The 26,113-nt window shown below is 42.7% G+C and overlaps 1 protein-coding gene across 1 annotated transcript in view; it reads right to left on the bottom strand.

Annotated features, from left to right (window-relative positions):
- The window catches only part of SCN4A (sodium voltage-gated channel alpha subunit 4), a 119,854-nt gene that overhangs the window by 79,430 nt on the left and 14,311 nt on the right, over positions 1-26,113 (bottom strand). Inside the window, exons 5-7 of the mRNA XM_069751324.1 lie at positions 23,460-23,551; positions 20,661-20,948; positions 19,196-19,259 (exon numbers count right to left, since the gene is read on the bottom strand). Coding sequence (XP_069607425.1) covers positions 19,196-19,259; positions 20,661-20,948; positions 23,460-23,551 — 444 coding nt within the window. The remainder of the gene's footprint in view (positions 1-19,195; positions 19,260-20,660; positions 20,949-23,459; positions 23,552-26,113) is intronic.

Below are 26,113 nucleotides of genomic sequence, written 5' to 3'. Positions count from 1 at the left end.
GCTGTCTCAGAGTCTCCCATGTAATGTATAGACAGCAGTCACAGTGCCTCCTATGTGATGCTTATACAGCAGTCGCATCATCTCCTACGTGGTGTATACACAGCTGTCTCAGCGTCTCCTATGTGATGCATATACAGTAGTCCCAGCATCTCCTATGGTGATGTATATTATTTACAAAACTTATTATGACAAAAAGCTAACTGCTCTCCTGGCCGACTCAAACCTGGAAAAGCACCTGTGAGATGCAACATGATCAGTATCACCTAACATCACGGATGCACCAAAGAGAAGCGGCTTCAGCTGTCACATTAAGGGTGAGTTACCGTATTTAATTGTTTTACTAAATATACTGTGGTAATTTTCAAGGTGATCATTTTTGTGTGGCCACCGAATGATGGTAGAAATTTCCAAATGGCCTCCGGCTGGAAAAAGGTTCCCCACCCCTGTTTTTTATCAACGGGCTGTGTAGCCATCATACTGTATATATGGGGCAATAGGGACATCATATTGTATATAGGGGCTATGTAGCCAATTTACTGTACTGTATAGGGAGCTCTGGCGTCCTCAGTGTATAAAAAAGGGCTTTGGGGACCATCATATTGTGTATTGGGGGCTGTAGGACCATCATTCTATATACTGTATACAGAGCTGTGTGGGCACTCAGAGGACATTATTTATTATAAATGAGGACATTATTAGTCTTGATACCAGCACCCAGGTTCCATTTGTTTTTTTTGGGGGGTGAACATTGTTAACTTTAACCCCTTATCGACGGAGGTATTTTTGGTTTTGCATTTTCATTTTTTGCTCTCCTTCTTCCCAGAGCCATAACTTTTTATTATTTGGTCAAAATGGCCATGTGAAGGCTTGTTTTTTTGCGGGACGAGTTGTACTTTTGAACAACACCATTGGTTTTAACATATCTTGTACTGGAAAACGGGAAAAAAATCCAAGTACGGTGAAATTGCAAAAAATGTGCAATCCCAGAGTTGTTTTTTGTTTTGCATTTTTACTATGTTCACTACATGGTAAAACTGACCTGCTATTATGATTCTCCAGGTCACTACGAGTTCATAGACACCAAACATGTGTAAGTTCATTTTTAAGTGGTGAAACAAAATTCCAAACTTTGTTTAAAAAAATAAATAAAAATTGCGCCATAGTGTCTCCATTTTTCGTGATCTTGGGTTGAGTGAGGGCTTATTTTTTGTGTACCGAGCTGATGTTTTTAATTATACCATTTTGGTGCAGATACGATCGTTTGATAGCCAATTATTGCATTTTAATGCAAAGTCATGGCAACCAAAAAAGTAAATTCTGGCATTTTAACTTTTTTTCTTGCTACGCAGTTTATCGATCAGATTAATTCTTTTTTATTATTGATAGATCGGGCGATCCTGAACGCGGTGATACCGAATATGTTTGATTTTTTTCTTATTGTTTTATTTTGAGAGAGGCTAAAGGGTAGGGTGATTTGAACTTTTATATTTTTACTTTTTTTATATTTTTAAAACCCTTTTTTTACTTTTGGCATGCTTCAATAGTATCCATGGGAGACTAGAAGCTGCCATAACCCGATCGGCTCTGCTACATACAGGCGATGATCAGATCACCTGTATGTAGCAGAATTACTCACTTGCTATGAGCTCTGACCACCGAGCGGCGCTCACAGCAGGCTGGCAGTGACAAACATTGCGATTGCCGTAATCGCATTTCAAATGCTGCTGTCAGCAGCATTTGATAGCGGCATTTAACGGGTTAATAGCAGTGGGTGGATCGCGATTCCACCCGCGGCTGTTCCAGGCACATGTCAGCTGTTCAAAAAAGCTGACATGTGTCGGGAAAGATGTGGGCTCACTGCCGGAGCCCACTTCAAGGGAGGATGTCCGACATTGGCGTACTATTACACCCAATGTCGTAAAGGGGTTAAGTGGATTAGAGTATTTGTTGCTGGAAGGGGGCACTTGGGATATTATATCCTTCAAGGGAGAATACAGGCCTTTGCACAGTAGGGCCATTAATACTTTCTATGGGACACTTTAATTTTTAGGAGTAGGGACTGGGAGTAATCCTAGTAATGACACAATTTTTTAAATATTGGGGTCAGTGTTACACACCGCAGGTGCACTCTGACTGGGGAGTTTAAGTACGTTGGGAATAGATGGAGACATCGCTGGAAATGTGAGAAGTCAAATGTGTTTTGTTGTAATCTGTGCAGCAGAGTAGTGTCTAGAGAAGTTGTCATGTCAGTCTGGGCCAGATGGAAAAGATGGGAAAAGTGAATCACCCGAATCAGAAATAACGTCAGCTGTATGTCACTATATATAACTGTACTGTAATAACATGTATGTTCTGCGTGATTGGTATCTACCAATATACAGTTACTGTAAGGTAAGATTATTGCTCTTTTCAGTAGCATTTTTTTTTCTTATTTTTTATTTATTAACAGCTTAGAGTGTTTCAGTCATTATGTAGTAGAAGGTGTATGGCGGTATCATTGCTCTTTGCATAGAGTGTTTTGTTATGTAGAGGTAATGGTCATATTATGTTATGTAATCACTGTGTAGTGGTGATGGTGATGGACATTGTGTAGTCATATTGTTTTGGCCTTTTATTGTAGTAATTTTGACAATATTGGTCTATGGCATTGCGTGTTTTTGGTTAACAGCAGTGGTATGCTGTAATTATATATGTATAGATGCTATTTTGGGTGACAGTTAGGAAGCGGGGTAGAGGGAAGAGTGCTAGGGAGGCTAGTCCTGATCTGGAACACCCCAATAAGTTTGCTAAGTTGGCAGATGAGGGGGGTGCCAGTACAGGGGTAGCACTGCTGCAGCCAGGCATGTCCTCTGAAAGCCGGAGGAGTGACTGCTCCAGTAAGGAGAGAAATAGGAGAGCAGGGCAGGCCAGACAGGTGCTGGTAGTGGAGGACTCAATTATTAGGGGAACAGATAGGGCAATCTGTCACAAAGACAGGGATCGTCGAATGGTGTGCTGCCTACCTGGCGCTCGAGTCCGACACATCGCTGATCGGGTGGACAGATTATTGGGAGGGGCCGGTGAGGACCCAGCGGTCATGGTGCACATTGGCACAAATGACAAAGTTAGAGGTAGGTGGAAGGTCCTTAAAGATGATTTCAGGGATTTAGGCCGCAAGCTGAAAGCAAGGACCTCCAACGTGGTATTTTCCGAAATACTGCCTGTACCACGTGCCACGCCAGAGAGGCAACAGGAGATTAGGGAGGTTAATAAGTGGCTCAAGAATTGGTGTAGGAAAGAGGGGTTTGGGTTCCTGCAGAACTGGGCCGACTTCTCAGTTGGCTACAGGCTCTACGCTAGGGACGGGCTGCACCTCAATGGGGAGGGTGCAGCTGTGCTGGGGGAGAAAATGGCTAGACGGTTGGAGGAGTGTTTAAACTAGGGATTGGGGGGGAGGGTATTCAATTTATAGGAGGAGAAGATAGTGCAGATAGAGACCTGGGCACAAATAAGGAAGTTGGGGGTGGCGGTGGCATGGGGGGTGGGGTTAGAACAGTTAATAATTTAAGAAAGAATAGAGGTACAGAGAGGAACATCAAGTGCATGTATACTAATGCCAGAAGCCTCGCCAACAAAATGGATGAATTAGAACTAATGTTGTTGGAGCATAATTATGACATGGTGGGGATATCTGAAATGTGGCTGGATGAGAGCCATGACTGGGCTGTTAACTTGCAGGGCTATAGCCTGTTCAGAAATGACCGTACAGATAAGCGAGGGGGAGGGGTGTGTCTGTATGTAAAATCGTCCTTAAAACCCATCCTGCTTGATAATATAGGTGAATTTAATGAAAATGTAGAATCCCTGTGGGTGGAGATAAGGGGAGGGGGAAAAAATAATAAATTACTGATAGGGGTTTGTTATAAATCTCCAAAAATAATGGAAGCAATGGAGAATATCCTCGTAAAGCAAATAGATGAAGCTGCGACTCAAGGAGAAGTCATTATTATGGGGGACTTCAACTACCCTGAAATAGATTGGGGAACGGAAACCTGCAGTTCCAGCAAAGGTAATCGGTTTTTGACAACTATGAGAGACAATTACCTTTCACAACTGGTTCAGGACCCAACAAGAAGGGGGGCAATGCTAGACCTAATATTAACCAACAGGCCAGACCGCATATCAAACATAAGGGTTGGGGGTCACTTGGGAAATAGCGATCACAAAATAATAAGTTTTCATGTATCCTTTAATAAGATTTGTAGTAGAGGGCTTACAAGGACACTAAATTTCAGGAGGGCAAATTTCCAACGGATGAGAGAGGATATTGGTGCAATTAACTGGGACGATATACTGAGACATAAAAATACACAAAGAAAATGGGAGACGTTTATTAGCATCCTGGATAGGACCTGTGCACAGTATATACCGTATGGGAATAAACATACTAGAAATAGGAGGAAACCAATATGGCTAAATAGAGCTGTAAGGAGCGCGATAAGTGACAAGAAGAAAGCATTTAGAGGATTAAAGGAAGTAGGTAGTGATGAGGCATTAAATAAATACAAAAAATTAAATAAATTCTGTAAAAAGCAAATCAAGGCAGCAAAGATTGAGACAGAGAGACTCATTGCCAGAGAGAGTAAAAATAATCCTAAAATATTCTTTAACTACATAAATAGTAAGAAACTAAAAAATGATAGTGTTGGCCCCCTTAATAATAGTCTGGGTGAAATGGTGGATGAGGATGAGGAAAAAGCCAATATGCTAAATGACTTTTTTTCATCAGTATTTACACAAGAAAATCCCATGGCAGACAAAATGACTAGTGATAAAAATTCCCAATTAAATGTCACCGGCTTAACCCAGCAGGAAGTGCGGCGGCGTCTAAAAATCACTAAAATTGACAAATCTCCGGGGCCAGATGGGATACACCCTCGAGTACTGCAGGAATTAAGTACAGTCATTGATAGACCATTATTTTTAATCTTTAGAGACTCCATAATAACAGGGTCTGTACCACAGGATTGGCGTATAGCAAATGTGGTGCCAATATTCAAAAAGGGGACAAAAACTGAACTCGGAAATTATCGGCCAGTAAGCTTAACCTCTACTGTGGGTAAAATCCTGGAGGGAATTCTAAGGGATGCTATATTGGAGTATCTGAAGAGGAATAACCTCATGACCCAGTATCAGCACGGGTTTACTAGGGACCGTTCATGTCAGACTAATTTGATCAGTTTCTATGAAGAGGTAAGTTCCGGATTGGACCAAGGGAACCCAGTGGATGTAATGTATATGGACTTTTCAAAAGCTTTTGATATGGTGCCACACAAAAGGTTGATACATAAAATGAGAATAATGGGGATAGGGGAAAATATGTGCAAGTGGGTTGAGAGCTGGCTCAGGGATAGGAAACAAAGGGTGGTTATTAATGGAGCACACTCGGACTGGGTAGCGGTTAGCAGTGGGGTACCACAGGGGTCAGTATTGGGCCCTCTTTTTAACATATTTATTAATGACCTTGTAGGGGGCATTCAGAGTAGAATTTCAATATTTGCAGATGACACTAAACTCTGCAGGGTAATTAATACAGAGGAGGACAATTTTATATTACAGGATGATTTATGTAAACTAGAAGCTTGGGCTGATAAATGGCAAATGAGCTTTAATGGGGATAAATGTAAGGTCATGCACTTGGGTAGAAGTAATAAGATGTATAATTATGTGCTTAATTCTAAAACTCTGGGCAAAACCGTCAATGAAAAAGACCTGGGTGTATGGGTGGATGACAAACTCATATTCAGTGGCCAGTGTCAGGCAGCTGCTACAAAGGCAAATAAAATAATGATATGCATTAAAAGAGGCATAGATGCTCATGAGAAGAACATAATTTTACCTCTATACAAGTCACTAGTTCGACCACACTTAGAATACTGTGCACAGTTCTGGTCTCCGGTGTATAAGAAAGACATAGCTGAACTAGAGCGGGTGCAGAGAAGAGCGACCAAGGTTATTAGAGAACTGGGGGGTCTGCAATACCAAGATAGGTTATTACACTTGGGGCTATTTAGTTTGGAAAAACGAAGACTAAGGGGTGATCTTATGTATAAATTTATGAGGGGACAGTACAAAGACCTTTCTGATGATCTTTTTAATCATAGACCTGAAACAGGGACAAGGGGGCATCCTCTGCGTTTGGAGGAAAAAAGGTTTAAGCATAATAACAGACGCGGATTCTTTACTGTAAGAGCAGTGAGACTATGGAACTCTCTGCCGTATGATGTTGTAATGAGTGACTCATTACTTAAATTTAAGAGGGGACTGGATACCTTTCTGGAAAAGTATAATGTTACAGGGTATATACCCTAGATTCCTTGATAGGGCGTTGATCCAGGGAACTAGTCTGATTGCCGTATGTGTTGTCGGGAAGGAATTTTTTTCCCCAATGTGGAGCTTACTCTTTGTCACATGGGTTTTTTTGCCTTCCTCTGGATCAACATGTTAGGGCATGTTAGGTTAGGCTATGGGTTGAACTAGATGGACTTATAGTCTTCCTTCAACCTTAATAACTATGTAACTATGTAACTAAATGGCTATAGGGGGTTCATATGGGGAGACATGCACTTTGAGGCTTGGGCCCCTGATCTTTTATGACCTTTGCAATGCCCCTGCCGTACTGTTCTGGTACTGTATCGATGTAGTAATCTAGATTCTGGTGCCATATGTATGCCGTAAGCTTGGTTCTGTTCCTATATATCTATGATAAGCTCAGTTCTGTTCCCTTATCTCTGTAGTAAGCGCTGTTCTGCTCCCTTAACTCTATAGTAAGCTCGGTTCTGCTCCCTTATCTCTCTAGTAAGTTTGGTTCTGCTTCCGTATCTCTGTAGTAAGTTTGGTTCTGCTTCTATATCTCTGTAATAAGCTCGGTTCTGTTTCCATATCTCTGTAGTAAGCTCCTTTCAGTTCCCTAATCTACATAGTTCAGTTCTCATGTCAATGTAGTCAGCTTGCTTCTGTTACAGTATCTATGTAGGTAGTTCGCTTGGTTCTGCTCCCATATCTATTTGCTCCCATATCTATGCAGCAAGTTCCATTCTGTTCCCATATCTATGTACCAGCCTGTTTTTAAAGCTTGTTATCTCTACTGCTTTAATGCAGTGGCCAGACATAAGCAGGGCAAACATGGGCAACCGCAACTCGAGGGCCCCTGCCTTGTGATTGTCCTCCTGGCTGAAAAGTGCCAGCCAGACGCTGCCCGCAATGCACTGAGAATGAGCCGCCAAGCCCCCCTCTTGATGCATTCATGTAGCTCTCGATGCTGGCCACGCCTCCTCTCTTTAGCCGCCACTTCCTCTCTTCATGCTGGCCACACACCCTGTAGCAATATGTTATATGTTCATGTGGCCTCTAGGGGTCTCACTACTTTTATGTGTGTTCTATATTCTTTGTTTGGAACTTGTTGGATGTTGTTGTACTCGGATTTCATGTAATGGAGGTTGAGACATGATGTGAATAAAGAGCCTGGAGATACTCACAGAGTGTGATTTATGACAGGATTCATCAAACAGAACATGGTGGCAGCCGGGCACAGAACCTGCAAATTCTTAGAGCTTATATGAGGCTGGAACTGCACAGATCACTGCAACTGTAAGTACAGATTCCTTGACAGTACAGAAAAATGGAGACTGGTCTGAAGCCCCCTCAGAGACTGGATGTCACTTCATGTAATCTGTCCCAGACTTGGAGACATTGGAAGGAAGAGTTTTCACTGTATGTGGATCTGACTGTGGGCCCCACTGATGACAAACGGAAAGTAAAGCTGTTTTATTACCTAATTGGGGAAAATGGCAGAGAATTAGCCCACACCTTGCTCCCAGACACAGACAACCTCCTCCTAGCAGACATTGTGCAGGCATTTGATAAACACTGTGACCCAAAGAAGAATGAGACAGTGGAAAGATATGTTTTTCACAAGACATCAGGAGGATGGTGAAAATGTGGATAGATATCTGACAGAGCTGAGGAGACTTGCGGAAACATGTGGTTTGGAGAGATCAGGGACAGTCTAATCAAGGACAGAATGGTGTGTGGCATAAAGGACAGTCATCTCAAAGAAAGATTACTGAGAGAGGAAAGCATGACTTTAGAGAAATGTATGCAAATCTGCAGGGCTGCTGAGCTCACAAAGCACAGCCTGAAGATGATGGCAGGCACCAGTGAGAATGATGATGACAAGGTACATGCAGTATCTATGAAAGGAAAGACAGGACCAGACTACCCCATAAACACTGTCCACTGCAAGTATTGTGGGAAAAGACGTGAGAGAGACAAAACCAAGTGTCCAGCATATGGGGAAACCTGCAGGTCATGTGGCAAGAAGAATCATTCCTCTGCTGTCTGCAGGCAAGGAAGAGGCAAACAGTACAGACAGCTCCACACTGTGACACCAGACACTGACAGTGCAGAGGACATTACATGGCTACAAATGCAGTCTACAACAGAGAAAGTCAATGTAGTCGGGCAGTCAGTAGTGAAGGATGCCAAGCAGCTTTATGCAACATTCTTGTTGGATGAGAAGCCCATTAGATTTCAGCTGGATTGTGGAGCAAGCTGCAATGTAATTTCATTTGATCTGCTAAACAAACAGGTTTCTATTGAGCCAACTGACAAGGTACTGGTGATGTACAACAAAAGTGTTCTGAAACCAATGGGGACATGTAAGCTAAAAATACGAAACCCATGTAACAGAAAGAGTTATAGAGTTGAATTTACCGTGTTACGGGGTGGTAACCATGTACCATTACTGGGAGTAGAAGCAGTTCAGGCAATGGACTTAATAAAAGTACAGTCTCAGAACATTATGTCTGTTGAAGTTGCCCAGGATATACAAAATCCAAAACTAAATGCAGAGCACAACTTGGACATGCAGAAAATAAAAGCAGAGTATGCTGATGTATTTGAAGGTGATGGATGCTTTGAAGGTAAAAATATAGGCTAGAAATTGACAACACAGTGCAGCCCACCAGATTACCTACAAGAAGAGTGCCTGTAGCGTTAATGCAACCGCTGAAAGTAGAACTGCAAGTTCTACAGAGAAGAGGCATGATAGCACCAGTCCATAAGAGCACAGATTGGATCAGCAGTTTGGTCATAGTGCAGAAACCATCGGGCAAGTTAAGAATATGTATTGATCCTAAGCCACTCAACAAGGCGCTGAAACGAAATCATTACCCAATGCCAACATTAGATGATGTTCTACCAGATTTATCAAAGGCTAAAATATTTTCTGTATGTGATGTAAAAAATGGATTCTGGCATGTGGCCCTGACTGAAGATTCAAGTTTATTGACAACATTTTCTTCACCATTTGGACGCTTTAAATGGCTGAAAATGCCCATGGGACTAAACCTGCTCCAGAGATATTCCAGCAGAAATTGATTCAGGCTTTGGAAGGACTTACTGGAGTGAAGACAATAGCGGATGATATTCTAGTAGTGGGAGAAGGTGAAAATATGGAATCTGCAATCAAGGATCACGATCAGAAGATGATACAATTTTTGGACAGATGCAGAGAAAAAAACATAAAGCTGAATTTTGACAAATTCAAATTGAAAATGCCAGAAGTGGCCTATATTGGTCATCGACTGACTTCAACTGGGGTCAAAGTGGATCCTGAAAAGGTGAGAGCAATACAAGATTTGCCTACCCCTACTGATGTTTCTGGAGTACAACGATTTTTGGGCATGGTGAATTATCTCTCAAAATTTTGCAGACATCTGTCAGACATGTGTGAGCCACTGAGACAGCTAACCCACAAAGATGTGCGCTGGGAATGGACAGAAAGCCAGGAGACGGCTTTCCGAGCAGTAAAGAATGCCATTGCAGATACAGCAACCCTAAAGTATTTCGATCCAGATCGAGAAGTGGTGGTACAATGTGATGCTTCGGAAAAAGGCCTTGGAGCCACATTAATGCAGAACAAACAGCCAATTACATTTGCAAGCAGAGCCCTTACAACAACAGAGCAGGGATATGCGCAGATTGAGAAGGAACTACTGGCTGTGGTATTTGGGATGGAGAAGTTTCACCAGTACACCTACGGTCGACGGGTAACAGTGCAGTCGGATCACAAACCATTGGAGAGCATTACAAAGAAACCATTACTAAATGCCCCAAAGAGACTACAGCGCATGCTGTTGCGACTTCAGAAATATGATGTTGACATCGGGTACTGTCCAGGAAGAGACTTACTGATTGCAGATACGCTAAGCAGAGCTTACCTTCCTATCACAAATGATGAGGAGGAAGACATTGAAACCATCAATATGTGTAACTACCTTGCAGTGTCAAAAGAAAAGGTCAAGCAAATCCAGACTTTTACAGAGAAGGATAAAAGTCTCCAGAGTTTAAAGACTGTCATCTTGCAGGGCTGGCCAAAATACAAGCAGCATGCTCCGAGGGAAGTCTCACCATTCTTCCACATAAGAGATGAATTGTCAGTGCAGCAAGGAATCATCTTTAAAGGAGACAGGGCTGTTATACCTGAAGTTCTCAGAAGAGGCATATTGAAGACATTGCACTCTTCTCACTTAGGCATGGAAGGATGCCTACGTCGTGCACGAGAATAAGTTTATTGGCCAGGAATGAATGACCACATAAAAAATTACATAGCACAATGTGAAATATGTGCATCCTGCAATGATAAGCAACCAAAGGAGACATTACAACCTCATGAAATTCCACATAGGCCTTGGTCAAAAATAGGAACAGACTTGTTCACATGGAATGACAAAGAATACCTGATTACAGTGGACTATTTCTCTAACTTCTGGGAGGTTGATTTGGTGCAGGACACAAGGGCGAGAACAGTGATTAAAAAACTCAAGGCCCATTTTGCCAGGTATGGCATTCCAGATATCGTTTTCTCTGACAATGCAGCACAGTTTACGTCGGAAGAATTCAAAGCTTTCAGTAAGAAATGGGAATTTGAACACCAGACGTCTTCAAGATATCCTCAGAGAAATGGGAAAGCAGAGTCAGCAGTAAAAACGGCCAAAAGACTCCTGCAGAAAGCAAACCAGGCGGGTGCTGATGTATATCTGTCTATACTGGATCATAGAAACACACCCACCCAAGGCCTAGACAGCAGTCCGGCACAGAGGCTCATGAGTAGGCGTACAAAGACACTAGTACCAACTGCGTGTGATCTGTTAGAGCCAAAGCTGCTGGGAAACATCGAAGCTAAATTACAGAAGAATCAAGCTAGGCAAGCTTTCTATTACAATAAATCTGCAAAGGATCTGCCTGAGCTCCAGAGAAATGACAACATTCGGCTGCAGCCAAGCACCACATTTGACAAACACTGGCAAAAGGCAAAGGTTGTCCAGAAACTGGGACCTCGGTCTTACGAAATTCTAACAGATGACGGAAGAAGACTAAGGAGGAATCGAAGATATTTGAGGAAAACGCAAGAAAGAGATGATTCATGGCCTTTTGAACAGTATCCAGACACCCAAGACAACGAGGCAGCAAGTACAAGTCAGGAACCAACAGTGACAGCTGACCATCAGGGTGAGGACTCTGGCCAGAGACAGACAATATCAGAAGAACTACCAGATGTACCAGATGTAGAAAGTGACACATCTTATATTACCAGAGCTGGCATTATTAGCAAAAAGCCGGCGCACCTCAAAGATTATATCTAACTGGACGTACTAGGTTAATTTCTAACTTTGTCATAGTATACATTAGTTTAGTATCTTTTATTGTTCCTCTAGTTAAAAGAGAAAGGATGTAGCAATATGTTATATGTTCATGTGGCCTCTAGGGGTCTCACTACTTTTATGTGTGTTCTATATTCTTTGTTTGGAACTTGTTGGATGTTGTTGTACTCGGATTTCATGTAATGGAGGTTGAGACATGATGTGAATAAAGAGCCTGGAGATACTCACAGAGTGTGATTTATGACAGGATTCATCAAACAGAACACACCCTCTGCATACTTACATGTCCTTGCTCAGTGGAGGCCATGCCCCCAGTGTACTGGCCATGCCCCATATTGATGCTGGCCATCCATGCTCAAGATGCCTTCAATAGCCTCTCTGTTGCAGGCCAATCCCCCTCTTTGTTACGCCCATGCCCCCTTCGACTGCCTCTGCTACCCAGGCAGAATCCTCACATGTGACCCCAGCTCATCTCCACATTGCCACAGCAAAAACTGTTGTCCTGCAACCTGAGGTAATAATTTGACCCAGCAGCAGCCAGGTCCTGCAGGAGAGGAGAGAAGTGGAGGTTGATTCCGGGCCCTGACAGTGTCAACGCAGTCTCTCAGGGCAGTGAGTAACTGCAGTCTCAGGGCAGTCACTGCAGTCTCAGGACAGAGAGTGGCAGTCTCAGTGCGAGTGTGTGAGCCTGGAATGGCCCCCCTTTTTTGCCTCTGCTCACGGGGACCAGATTTGGCAGGTTCTGTATTCATCTGAACGTGCGGACGCGCGTTCATCTGAAATGCATTGTTTCCTCCTAGCCCTGGAACAGTTAATAGCCGTCAGACAATCAGGGACTGGCAGCTGATGTGAGTGCATGGGTCGCCGACATATAATGTTAGTCATGCGCCGCCGCGTTCCGCGCTGCCTATGACGACCGCCCACTCTTGACAAGAGCTTGCAGCTGCAAAATATATGCAGCTAACATGCTCCTGTCCACAGAGAGTGGGTGGTTGTGCCAGGTGATGGGATGCAAGTCACATAAAAGTGTGACTCCAGCCGAAGGATGAGGACAACGCTGGACCACAGCCGGGTGAGGAAGAAGGCGGAGGATGATGCTGGATTGCGGCCGGGTGAGGAGGAAGGTGGAGGATGACGCTGGATTGTGGCTGGGTGAGGTGGAAGGCGGAGGACGACGCTGAATCACGACCGAGTGGGGAGGAAGGTGGAGGACGATGCTGGATCGCAGCTGGGTGAGGAGGAAGGTGGAGGATGACGCTGGACCGTGGCTGGGTGAGGAGTAAGGCGGAGGTCGATGCTGGATCGCGATCGAGTGAGGAGGAAGGAGGAGGATGATGCTGGATCGGGGCCGGGTGAGGAGGAAGGCGGAGGACGACGCTGGATCACAGCTGGGTGAGGAGGAAGGCGGAGAATGATGCTGAATAGCGGCCGGGTGAGGAGAAAGGCGGAGGACGACGCTGGACCGTGGCTGGGTGAGCAGGAAGGAGGGCCGCGGCCGTGTGAGGAGGAACTTTTTTTGTATTACAGGCCGCAATATAGGGATAGACAAATCCCCCGATGGGCTCCAGATCCTCATGGGCCCCCATGCTGGATATAGAGATGGCCCACCAGTAACCTTGGGCCTACTCTATATCTGACCATGGGCCTAACAGAAACCACAGCCACGCATCGCAAAACAAGGGTATTAAGATGGCCGCCAGTAATTGAGCGGGATGAGGGACAGCGCACAGGAGGAGAGGACAGCTCACAGAAGGTCCTGATGGAGCAACTGATGTTTGCCGAAAATACAATGTGAACAGAGCCTAAGGTTAGGTTCACATTGCGTTGTTGCTGTCTGTTACAATGGAAACGTTAATGGTTTTCGTTGTAACTGACAGCAAAAGTAGCATTTTAAGCCCTTTTTGAGCGCATACATTTTTGTTAGCTCAAAAATGTACGCGCTACATGGAGATAGTCAGATGATAGGATAGATGGATAGAAGATAGATAGATAGATAATGTAGATAGATAGAATAGCTGCATTGATCTTACCTGTGTCCCAGCTCTCACACTGCTGCTTCCTGGTTGTTAGGTGAATATTCATGAGATTAATGAGCGGCAGTGGAAGCAGGAGAGAGCGGGGACACGGGTAATGCTGCGCTCGCTTCTATCTTTCTATCTTATCATCTTTCTATCCTGTCTTCTATCTATCTATCTATCTATCTATCTATCTATCTATCTATCTATCTATCATATCATCTATCGCAAACGCAATATAACGCAATGCTGTAGATTTGTACAAATCTGTAGCATAACATTATATTGCGTTTGTTTGCTAAACGGACATAAAAACTCTGCAGTCAGCGTCTGCCTGTGCATTTCAACAAACGCATACTTGCACATGCATGCCTATTTTGGCATGCCGTTTGTTGAATGCAAACCTATGGAGGCATAAACGTCTCCGTTACACTGTGTTTTTGCTGCTGTCAAACGGACAGCAGAATAGCAATGCGAACCTATCCTTAAAGTGACAGATATTTATCTCCTTTAAGGACAAAAGTAGCACAAATAATAATGTGATCTTGGTTAATTCGGGTTATCCATCCAGGACCTTTGTATTTTTTTTCTTAAGGGGCTAAGAATTCACAGGCAAGTAGTTAACTACCTGCATGTTCTGCCTGATGCCGATTTGTGGTCACAGACACTCCTGACGGTCATTCTGCTTAATTTGATCTCACCGTTGAGAGAGGTGAGGGTAATGCTTCTCATGATTTCAGCAGATATGCAGAACAATAAGTCAACTATTCTCTAATTCCTCCCTTTTAACCAAAAGCACAATATTGTTAAAGATATTTTATCTAATAGAGTGGATCTGTTATGTATTGTGCAGCTTTTACATTCTAATTTAAAAGAAATTATTATTAGTTCGCATTAATACTTTAATTCATTACTTGTAAAAAAAAAAAAAATTCTATTTAGAATCATTGTTTATGACACAGTGTGATCAGCAGTGCTAAATGGGTGTGGTTGGGGCGTGTATATGGGTGTGACTAGTTGTGAAATGGTTGTGGTCAGAGGCGTGACCTGAAATTTGCCGCGGCGAGCTGGGCGTGCCTCCTACTTCGTCCCTCTTTCCATTCTTCAAAAGTTAAGAGGTATGGAATAGTACAAATTTTTCTAATGATCTTTTTATCCTTAGGCTGTGACACCATGATAAAGACTAGGTAGAGTGTGAGCGTTTCACAATTCCTGTATTCTACCAACTGTATTAATAAAATAATACGTCCATTTTATGTCATCCAAGGCGTGTGTAGTGAATGTGAATATATGCCTACGACGGTGACAAGGGGGTATCTTCTATGTCTTGAGGAAAGAAGGTTTAACCCCTTAACCCCCAAGGTTGGTTTGCACATTAATGATTGGGCCAATTTTTACAATTCTGACCACCGTCCATTTATGAGGTTATAACTCTGGAATGCTTCAAAGGATCCCGGTGATTCTGACATTATTTTCTCGTGACATATTGTATTTCATGATGGTGGTAAAATGTCTTTGATGTTACTTGCGTTTGTGAAAAAAATGGAAATTTGGGGATCATTTTGAAAATGCCGCAGTTTTCCAACTTTGAATTTTTATGCCCTTAAATAAGAGAGATATATCACACAAAATACTTAAGTCACATTTCCCACATGTCTACTTTACATCAGCACAATTTTGGAACCAAAATTTTTTTTGTTAGGGAGTTATAAGGGTTAAAAGTTGACCAGCAATTTCTCATTTTTACAACACCATTTTTTTTAGGGACCCCATCACATTTGAAGTCACTTTGAGGGGTCTATGATAGAAAATAACCAAGTGTGACACCATTCTAAAAACTGCACCCCTCAAGGTGCTCAAAACCACATTCAAGAAGTTTATTAACCCTTCAGGTGTTTCACAGGAATTTTGGGAATGTTTAAAAAAATATCAACATTTAACTTTTTTTCACAAAAAATTTACTTCAGCTCCAATTTGTTTTATTTTACCAAGGGTAACAGGAGAATTTAAACCACAATAGCTGTTGTAAAATTTGTCCTGAGTACGCCGATACCCCATATGTGGGGGTAAACCACTGTTTGGGCGCATGGCAGAGCTCGGAAGGGAAGGAGCGCCGTTTGACTTTTCAATGCAAAATTGACTGGACTTGAGATTGGATGCCATGTCGCGTTTGGAGAGCCCCTGATGTGCCTAAACATTGAAACCCCCCACAAGTGACACCATTATGGAAAGTAGACCCCCTAAGGAACTTATCTAGATGTGTGGTGAGCACTTTGACCCACCAAGTGCTTCACAGAAGTTTATAATGTAGAGCCGTAAAAATAAAAAATCATATTTTTTCACAAAAATGAACTTTTCGCCTCCAATTTTTTTCTATTTTACCAAGGGTACCGGAAGAAATTAGACCCCAAAAGTTGTTATGCAACTTTTCCTGAGTATGCCGATACCCCATATGTGGGGATAAACCACTGTTTGGGCGCATGGCAGAGCTCTGAAGGGAAGGAGCGCCGTTTGGAATGCAGACTTAGATGGATTGGTCTGCAGGCGCCACGTTGCATTTGCAGAGCCCCTGATGTACTTAAACAGTAGACCCCACAAGTGACCCCATATTGGAAACTAGACCCCCCAAGAAACATATCTAGATGTGTTTTGACAACTTTGAACCCCCAAGTGTTTCACTACAGCTTATAACGCAGAGCAGTGAAAATAAAAAATCTTTTTTCTTCCACAAAAATTATTTTTTAGCCCCCGGTTTTGTAATTTCCCAAGGGTAACAGGAGAAATTGGACCACAAAAGTTGTTGTACAATTTGTCCTGAGTACGCTGACACCTCATATGTTGGGGTAAACCCCTGTTTGGGCGCACGGGAGAGCTCGGAGGGGAAGTGGCACTGTTTTACTTTTTCAATGCAGAATTGTCTAGAATTGAGATCGGATGCCAGGTTGCGTTTGGAGAGCCCCTGATGTAGCTAAACAGTGGAAACCCCCGAATTCTAACTGAAACCCTAACCCAAACACACCCCTAACCCTAATCCCAACCATAGCCCTAACCACACCCATAACCCAAACATGCCCCTAGTCCTAATCCCAACCACACCCCTAACCCCAACACACCCTTGACCCTAATTCCAACCCTAACTACACCCCTAACTCCAACACACCCCTAACCCTAATCTCAACCATAACCCTAACCACATCCCTATCCCTAATCCCAACCCTAATTCCAACTGTAAATGTAATCCAAACCCTAACTTTAGCCCTAACCCTAACTTTAGCCCCAACCCTAACCTTAACTTTAGCCCCAACTCTAACCCTAACTGTAGCCCCAAGCCTATCCCTAACTTTAGCCCCAACCATAACTGTAGCCCCAACCCAAACTGTAGCTCCAACCCTAACTGTAGCCCCAACTCTAAGTGTAGCCATAACCCTAACTTTAGCCCCAACCCTAACTTTAGCCCCAACCCTAACCCTAACTTTAGCCCCAACCCTAACCCTAACGGGAAAATGGAATTAAATATTTTTTTTTATTTTATTATTTTTCCCTAACTAAGGGGGTGATGAAGGGGGGTTTGATTTACTTTTATAGTGGGTTTTTTAGCGGATTTTTATGATTGGCAGCCGTCACACACTAAAAAAAGCTTTTTATTGCAAATAAAAGTTTTTGCGTCTCCACATTTTGAGAGCTATAATTTCCATATTTTGGTCCATAGAGTCATGTGAGGTCTTGTTTTTTGCGGGACGACTTGATGTTTTTATTGGCACCATTTTCGGGCACGTGACTTTTCTGATCGCTTTTTATTCCGATTTTTGTGAGGCAGAATGACCAAAAACCAGCTATTCATGAATTTCTTTTTCTTTTTTTTTTTTTTTTGGGGGGGGGGCCTTATACCGTTCCACGTTTGGTGAAATTGATAAAGCAGTTTTATTCTTTGGGTCAGTACGATTACAGCGATACCTCATTTAAATTTTTTTTTATGTTTCGGTGCTTTTATACGATAAAAACAATTTTTATATAAAAAAATAGGTAGATCATGAGTAAGACTTCATAGTTGAAACGCGTTGATCCTCCTCACTGGTGTGCAATGTGTTTGCTATGTAAAGATTTTTCTTGTTGAAGAACTTTTTATCGCTTTAGTTGTCTAATAAAGTCTCACAAAGTCTGATCTGCCTCCACCTCCGGCTGGATCATTTCTCTTTTTGTCTGCATTTGCTGTGGGCGCTCACCCCGAACCGTGCTGGGCGTTGGCAGGTCTGGGGATTTCGTCTAAGACTGGTAAGCTGACTACATTCCTTTTTTCTTTAGTTTTATAGGTCGGGTCGTTACGGACGCGGCAATACTAAATATGTGTACTTTCATTGTTTTTGTTATTTAGATAAATAAATGTATTTATTGGAACAATATATATTTTTTTCTTTATTTAGGATTTTTTTTTTTCTACACATGTAATTTATTTTATATTTTTTTACTTTTTTACATTGCCCCGGGAAGGGGGGGGGCAGCATTGTATAGTGACAGATCGCTGATCTGACACTTTGCAGTGCACTGTGTCAGATCAGCGATCTGACAGGCACTGCAGGGAGGCTTCCCGGCCACCTCCCCGCAGGACCCGGAAGGCCCCCTGCAGCCATTTTGGATCCGGGGCCTGCAGGGAGGAGGAGGTAGGAGACCCTCGGAGCAACGCGATTGCATCGCGTTGCTCCGGGGGTCTCAGGGAAGCACGCAGGGAGCCCCCTCCCTGCACGATGCTTCCCTGTGCCACCGGAACACTGCAATAATCTTTGATCGCAGTGTGTTGGGGGTTAATATGCTGGGAGCGGTCCATAATCGCTCCTGGCACATAGTGCCGGATGTCAGCTGTAATAATCAGCTGACACCTGGTGGCGATCGGCCACGCTCCTCCCGTGAGCGCGGCCGATCGACTATGACGTACTATCCCATCACTGGGAATTAAGTCCTAGGTCACCTCGACGGGATAGTACGTCATATGGGATTAAGGGGTTAATCATTATCCCACATGGTGCTTCTTTACTGTAAGAAAATTGAGACTATGAAACTCTGCCACATAATGTTATAATGGTCAAGTTGAAGGAGGGCCTGTATATATTTCTAGATAAATATAATATTACAGGTTATGAATACTAGATTTTGAAGATAGGACATTGATCCATGCGACTAGTCTGATTGCTATATGTAGATTAAGAAAGGCATTTTTCCTCATATTGGGCAGTTAGCATCTGGCTCATGGGGTTTTTGCCTCTTCTGAATAAACTTATAGGGTGTAGATTTAACTCTATAGAGTTTCAACCTTAAATCTATGAAAATTTCTGCTACATTCACTTGAAAAGGGCTAAGCTGCAATACCAGACCAAGACCATGGACGGAATTTGTACTGTTTCTGTAAAACTGCAGCATTTTTTGCCTAATAATCCCTCTAAATGTATTTCTTGCTGTAAACTTAATGAAAATGACACTCACCCACTGTCACTGCTGTTCCCACACAGAAGAGCATCCAGCGCTCCTTCCAAGTAGTAAAAGTTAGCTATATTGACATAGAAAATAAAAAATGAAGAAACCTAACATACATTTGTTTGTAAAACAACGCTTATCTACAGCCTATGTCCACTTAGCACACAATTTCACACTTTCTGTAGAGCGCTGAACTTCCTAGGCTAAAAAAAATAGACCCAGTTTGGTAGACTTATAAAATGTTAGCATTTAGAAAAATTGTCAATGTTACCCATAGTAATCATCTCTGGGAGATTAATAAATAAAAGCCCAGACCTGATTGGGTCTACAGTTTGCATAGCCATAGTTGCCTACTGTCCCAGATTTCCTAGGAGTCTAAAGGAAGTGGAGTTTATGTAAACTCTGCCCAAAAGTGGGTGTTCTGGGGGTGTGCAATGTGGGTTTTCTGGGGGTGTGCAATGGGGGTTTCTCGGTGGGGGCTGGGTTAGGGACAGGGCTTTAAGGGAACATGTCACCAGTTTTTTTATGTATGAACCAATACCACCACCTTCCATAGCGCCTGTCTTGATTCTTCTGTATATCCCCAAAAAAACCTTTTGAAGTGCAGTGGGAGGATGGCGTTTAGCATGAGAGAGGCAAGACAAGCGCTACTGCACGGACGCCCATCGGACTGAACCGTCTGAATTTGCATAGCTCGCTAGAGCATTTCAAAAGGTTTGTTGGGGAATATACATGGGAGTCATGATTACATAATATACAACTTTCTGGAATGCAGCACAGGCTTTGAGGAAGGTTGTGGTATTGGTTCATACATAAAAAAAAACTGGTGACAGGTTCCAATTAAACATCCCAGAAATGTTGCCAATTAATGCATGTTGATGTGAGGTCTATGTATTTCATCTCTTGGGCAGACAATCACCATCCAGGTTTTGTCCAGAGTGCTGTCAACAATGACATCATTCGCCACCCCGGTCATTTCATATGACATCTCATGGATGTTTTGATTGTGAGGACTTCAGAACTTTGTCTGTGAAGAAGCTACAAAAACATCAAAGTTGGATTCTATAAAAAGTACATTGGGGAGGTTAATTATTGCATTACATTTTTATGGGGTCTCTGGACTCCCCCTTAACAGATGATGTCGAGGAAAAGGAAGGTCTGGCAGTTTGAAATATCTGGCAGCAGCTTTTTTCCCTTTCCCCCATAAAGAATGGCAAACATTTATGTGGATAAGGTTGTCAGGAGACATAGGCCCCAATTCATCAAGATCAGTGATGGTCATACCGGTCTTGATGAGGGTGGCATACTGGAGACAGGCGCTCTTGATTCATTAAGATGCACACATGAAAACACTAAATATCATTAAAAAAATTGTGCACCTCAATGTTGCGCAAAATTATGGCATTCAAAGTTAACTTGCACTTTAAGTAATGCAGATTTAATGTATTTACACTGAATTTGTGATTTCACTTACACTCATCATTGAGGTAGGTAGACCAGTCTATAGATATGTTGGTGAACATGTCGGTATTATTGTATAAGGTCGAGTTGTCGTCAAATTCCATAGAATAGATGGTCTGATTTCTGTAATATTCATAGGCTTCCTCAGATGGTGGCCAGCGTACACATTTCTGTCTCAGATTTCCCATAAACAGCTGAAGACCAATTAGTGCAAAAACGGCCAAACAGAAGACTGTGAGGATCATCACATCTCCCAGCTTTTTCACAGACTGCATGAGGGCCCCAACAATGGTCTTTAAGCCTGGAACAGGTAAAGCAGAATATATGTTATCTTCACCACACCCCATGTCTAAATCACAAAATAAGCTCTAATGGAAGGAGGAGCTCTAGTTAAAGCATGCAAAAGGTGAACTCATGGAACGGTCATGGAGGAATCACATATATAAAATCTGACCATGGTGCACATCCGCATATAGTCTGTATGTTCTCTGCATTTGCATGGTGGTTCAGTGGTTACTACTGCCTGACAAACAACACTGAGGACTTGGCCATGATACACAAAAGAAAATTATGTTCCTTTTAGGTGCTGCTTGACACTGCAGCACTCTTTACCACCTGATAGAAGGTCCTTGTGGTCCTGTGAGGACCGTATCTCAGTACATATTCTCAATACCCATTAAATGGAACCTCAATTTGGCCCAATAGCAATTACATGAGATACCTCTACATTCCACGCTCCCTTGGGTATTATTTGGAGTTTTATTTTGTCTACAGGCAATTGTGGGTTTCCTTCAACGTTCTCCAATTTCTTCCCACATTCCAAAGAACACACTGATAAATTAAAGGGGTATTTACCTCTCAAATATTTATGGCATAGCAACATATAAGATGAAATACACCTTTAAATTCCCTCTAAAACATATGTGTGTGTTTTAGCTACTGAAATTAGGTTGTGGGCTCGATTTGGGATAGGACATGATAGGACTGATTAAAAGCTGTGATGGTGGCATAAAATAGGTTGGCACTACAGAAACCACAAGAACAGGGGCGTACCTACTGTATATTGGTGCAGGAGCTGCAGTTGTGCACAGGGCCTTGGAAGCTAGGTTCCTTTGGCCAATATGAAAAGACCAGTTTTGCAGGAGGCCCATGAGTTTCAAGTTACGCCACTGCACAGGGATATATATGTGTCCCAGCAGATATCTCAGAATACTATAGATGGATAAACCCCTGGTAATGTACAATATTATAAACTTCCAATTACTGTCTCCAGCTCAACCTACATGTGGCATGTTTCATTTTTGACAAGTGAGACAAATTTTCTCTACCATACAACATGGCGGAACTACTAGTACTATTCTCACTGAGGTCTCCACAATTGCCAAGATTTTTGGATATGCTCCCTGGTTACCTTATTCTGGATAAAATATGAATGCAGCCATGCCCGTTTTGTTACGCCAGATCAAATGTACAGTGCCATAGGTTGTATATTTACAGTTGGCTTCAGCATCTGTACGAGCTATATAAACAGCCAAAAAAAGGATAAAATAAAATTCCTGACATCTTACTAACTAAAATAGGGACATGGGCAAGATCCAATTAAGGGTTATGAATAAGCACAGGAGGTTATTGGGGGTCAGTGAAGTCAGGAAACAAACATGGACAATTCTTGTAAATGATACTGAAGACAACCGGTGCGGAGGTGTGAATCTGTGAAACTGATACTAACAACTTGGTGTTAACTATTTAATGACAGGAGATGTCCCACTATATAAAGTTCCAACTGGGGAAAACCTTATTTCACAATCTACAGAAAGCCTATGTATTAAATGCCATAGACGTAACCTTACTAAACACTAGTGATGAGCAAGCGTGCTCGAATAAGGTGTTATCCAAGTATGCTACTGTGCTAATAGAGTGTCGTCGGCGTGCTAGAATACTATGTTTGAGTCACTGCGGCTGATCGACAGCCACAACACATGCAGGGATTGTCTGTTTGTTAGGCTGTTGAATAACTGAGATATGCAGCCGCATGGACTCGAACATAGTATTTGAGCACGCCCAAGATACTCTATTAGCACACGAGTGTGCTTGGATAACGCATTATCCAAGCATGTAATCACTACTAAACACCTATATTGTATAGATCTGTAATACAGAACTTATAGGAATCTATGAGTCGGTGCTGTACCTACATATGTATTCACATTCTGACCTGCAAAATTAATGATCGTGACTTGTCCATTATATGCTAAATGATGGCAGTATAAAAATACTTGTAGGAAATAATAAATTCCCAATTTAGAGGCAAGGCACGGCAGCACTCAGGGTGTCCATAAGGTGACATCACAGTGCAATAGAGAATCTACATGCAAAGTAAAGGCCTCCATACACATTAACTAAAATTATCCAAATCCGCAAATTTTGGTGGGAGTGGCTGACCATCAGACGTGTAGTGGGACCTCCTGATCATTCCACCAACAGATGATGTCAGGGAAGTGAAGGATCAAGCAGTTGGAACAGCCAATCCTTTCGTTTTCAGGGAGGTAAGTCTGACAGCTGCCTTCCCTTCTCCCCATTCAAAACACATGAAGGCTCAAAGTCAAGCATCTTGAGAAAGATAGCTGTCTGCACAATGAAAGATCGGTCAACATTTAGATCGTAGCTCATGTTTATGACCAGCTCTACGCACTCGAAGCTATGGGAGAACATGAGAATTAGGCGCCAATAGGTCAGCAAGCTTTCTTGCAAACTTGAAGAAAACATATTAAAGAGCTCATAAATGATAAACAGGATATAAAATGATACAAACCTGGAATTACAGTGATTGTTTTAAGTGCACGAAGGACACGGAATGTCCTGAGAGCAGATACATTCCCCAGATCCACAAATTCTGTGGTATAACTGGAAAGATAATAAAACATGGGAATACCCTAAGATGTTTGATCTCTAGACAGGAAACCAAAGCCGAACAGCCACAATCCATGCATTAGTGTGTCATGCAGATTTTTATTCTAATGTGTGTGTTGGCCTTAAGGGTCACTGGAACCTCTACATGTTTTATTGCAACACACAAACCTTTATTGGCAAACTAAATAACCAATCAAATACATTATTATTGAGACAAATGAGCAACAGTTTGTTAGATGTATAAAACTCCCTCCCCACCTATACATTTTAGACAACTGTTGGCCGCAAGATGGATGGTGAATCATTCAGTCAGTAACTATTTGGCCTGGCTCTCCCATACACAGGAGTACTTATTCTACTGAGAGTTCCTGTGTTATCTATAAGAGAGCCACTGCCAGACTTCTCTGGTGGCAGGTTAGCTTTAGAGAAGAAAAAGATCAGCAATCCAAAATCGGATTCTAGATCCTTAAGTATTCCAACAATCAACTGTCGAGAGCCCCCATAGTCAAAAGACTGTCAGCTGATTCAACTGTTCAGACGACATTAGTCTAGTGTATATAGGGGTCTTAAGTCTAGTCTTCCATATAGAAGTACAGATTGCAGTTTTAACATTATGATGTCCGTGGGGTTGTTATGTACAAATTAAGTCTTCATATCCTAAGCATAGCATTAAAATGCTTTACATACGTATGTGGCCTAAATGAAACCTTATAAACATGGGTCAGTTTATACTGGGTGCTAAAGATCTCTTGATGTAACCAGATATGTTAGAGGATCAGTGAAGGTCATCAGTCATCAGGAACCACATCATTATTAACCTCTGATATGACTTTTGGACATCTATGACTCTTTGATGATTATAGAAATACCCATTTAAGGCTACTTTCACACTAGCGTTGTACGACGCACCTCGCAATGCGTCGTTTTGTAGAAAAAACGCATCCTGCACAATTGCTTGCAGGATGCGTTTTTTCTCCATAGACTAACATTAGCGACGCATTGCGACGCTTTGCCCCACGTTGTGTTGCGTCGGACCGTCGAAACCAAAAAACGTTGCATGTAACGTTTTTTGGTGCGTCGTGTCCGCCATTTCCGACCACGCATGCGCGGCCGGAACTCCACCCCCTCCTCCCCGCAGCTCAGAATGGGGCAGCGGATGTGTTGAAAAACTGCATCTGCTGCCCCCGTTGTGCGGCGCTTTCACATTATGCGTCGGTACGTCGCAACTTCGCATTGTGACGTGCGTTGTACGATGCTAGTGTGAAAGTAGCCTAATCTAGTAATGTTTTTTACATAAAGTTCTTCTCAAAATGTTGTTTGTATTTGCCAATAGTCTTGATTTTACTGCCTGGTCAGTCTCACAATTTGAAGTGGGTTTATTTAAACCAAGCCCAAAAGTGAACATTCATTGCTGTTCCTGGTGTGGTGCTCATATACCCTGAATTTTCAGGTGTAAATATTAGTAAGGATAATGTCAGTGGCTGCACTGATAGCTCTTATGAAGGCATGGATAACTTACAATACAGATATAATTTGCTAGCACTCTTTTTGAAAACAGTGGCGGGATCCTGGTCAATTGCACAGAGCTTGATACTGGGATCGGATATGGTTTTATTGGTCAATCCCTACCTACCTCAGTTACATTGTCTATCTTAGATGGCTCTTGGAGTGAAACATGATATTATATTTCTATTTCATATTTTTTCCGTCTCTTCTGGATAGCCTTCATTTGAAGAGCTTTATGTCAGATATAAATTTCCCAGTAGCACAAACTTTTTATACATAAAAGTACGTCATGCAATGCATTCTAAGTTTGGCACTGAGCCCCTAGGGCTCCAAAATTTAAAGAGCTTTTTGGAACTACTGATTTACAGAAGCCCCCCACCTAAGTATATATACTACTGCAGACTTGCTCCGTAAGAGTATTTGCTAAAACTAATGCAAAATGGGTGGCAGATATACCCGATTTGTCAGAACGGTGTAAGGATGTGAAGGATAACTTTTACTTTTGTAGTAAGTATGTGGATCGCCGCACAAGGGCCGTGGGGTACTCGGTAACGGGTTCTTCGGTTCAGAGGGGGATGTCACGGTGGCTGACCCGGTCCGTGGCCCTGAGACGTCCGTGTAAAAAGGGAAAGGTCTTTAAAGGGATAAAGTTTATGTTCGTGATGCCACCTGTGGTATTCGGTCAGGGTGACCGACGCTGCTTTAAGGGGTTTGCTGGGGTGATGTTATGGCAACTAGATGGTATACCTTCCCACAGGTGAAGTATGTCCCCAGGGCTTCCTGGTGAGTAGATGGTGGTATGGTGAGAGGCACAGAGAAGAACGAGGACACAAGGTTGCAGTCTCTTCACCTTTACTGAAGACTTCAGCATCCACAGTCCAGAGCACCAGATCACAGGGCAGGTCCAGTTGGTTTGGAGGCAAGTCCAGAGTCCCCTTGTCCGGGTGGAAATCAGTAGCCTTCCCTTGCACTGCGGGCGGTGGTGTAGTATGACTGGTGACTTAAGCCTGTTTATAGGGTCTCTTAGATAACCCGGCTCTGTAGATGTCA

This window comes from Ranitomeya imitator, chromosome 2, assembly GCF_032444005.1.
Source record: "Ranitomeya imitator isolate aRanImi1 chromosome 2, aRanImi1.pri, whole genome shotgun sequence".
In the NCBI taxonomy this organism is placed as follows: Eukaryota; Metazoa; Chordata; class Amphibia; order Anura; family Dendrobatidae; genus Ranitomeya; species Ranitomeya imitator.
This window is presented reverse-complemented; position numbering and strand designations above follow the sequence as displayed.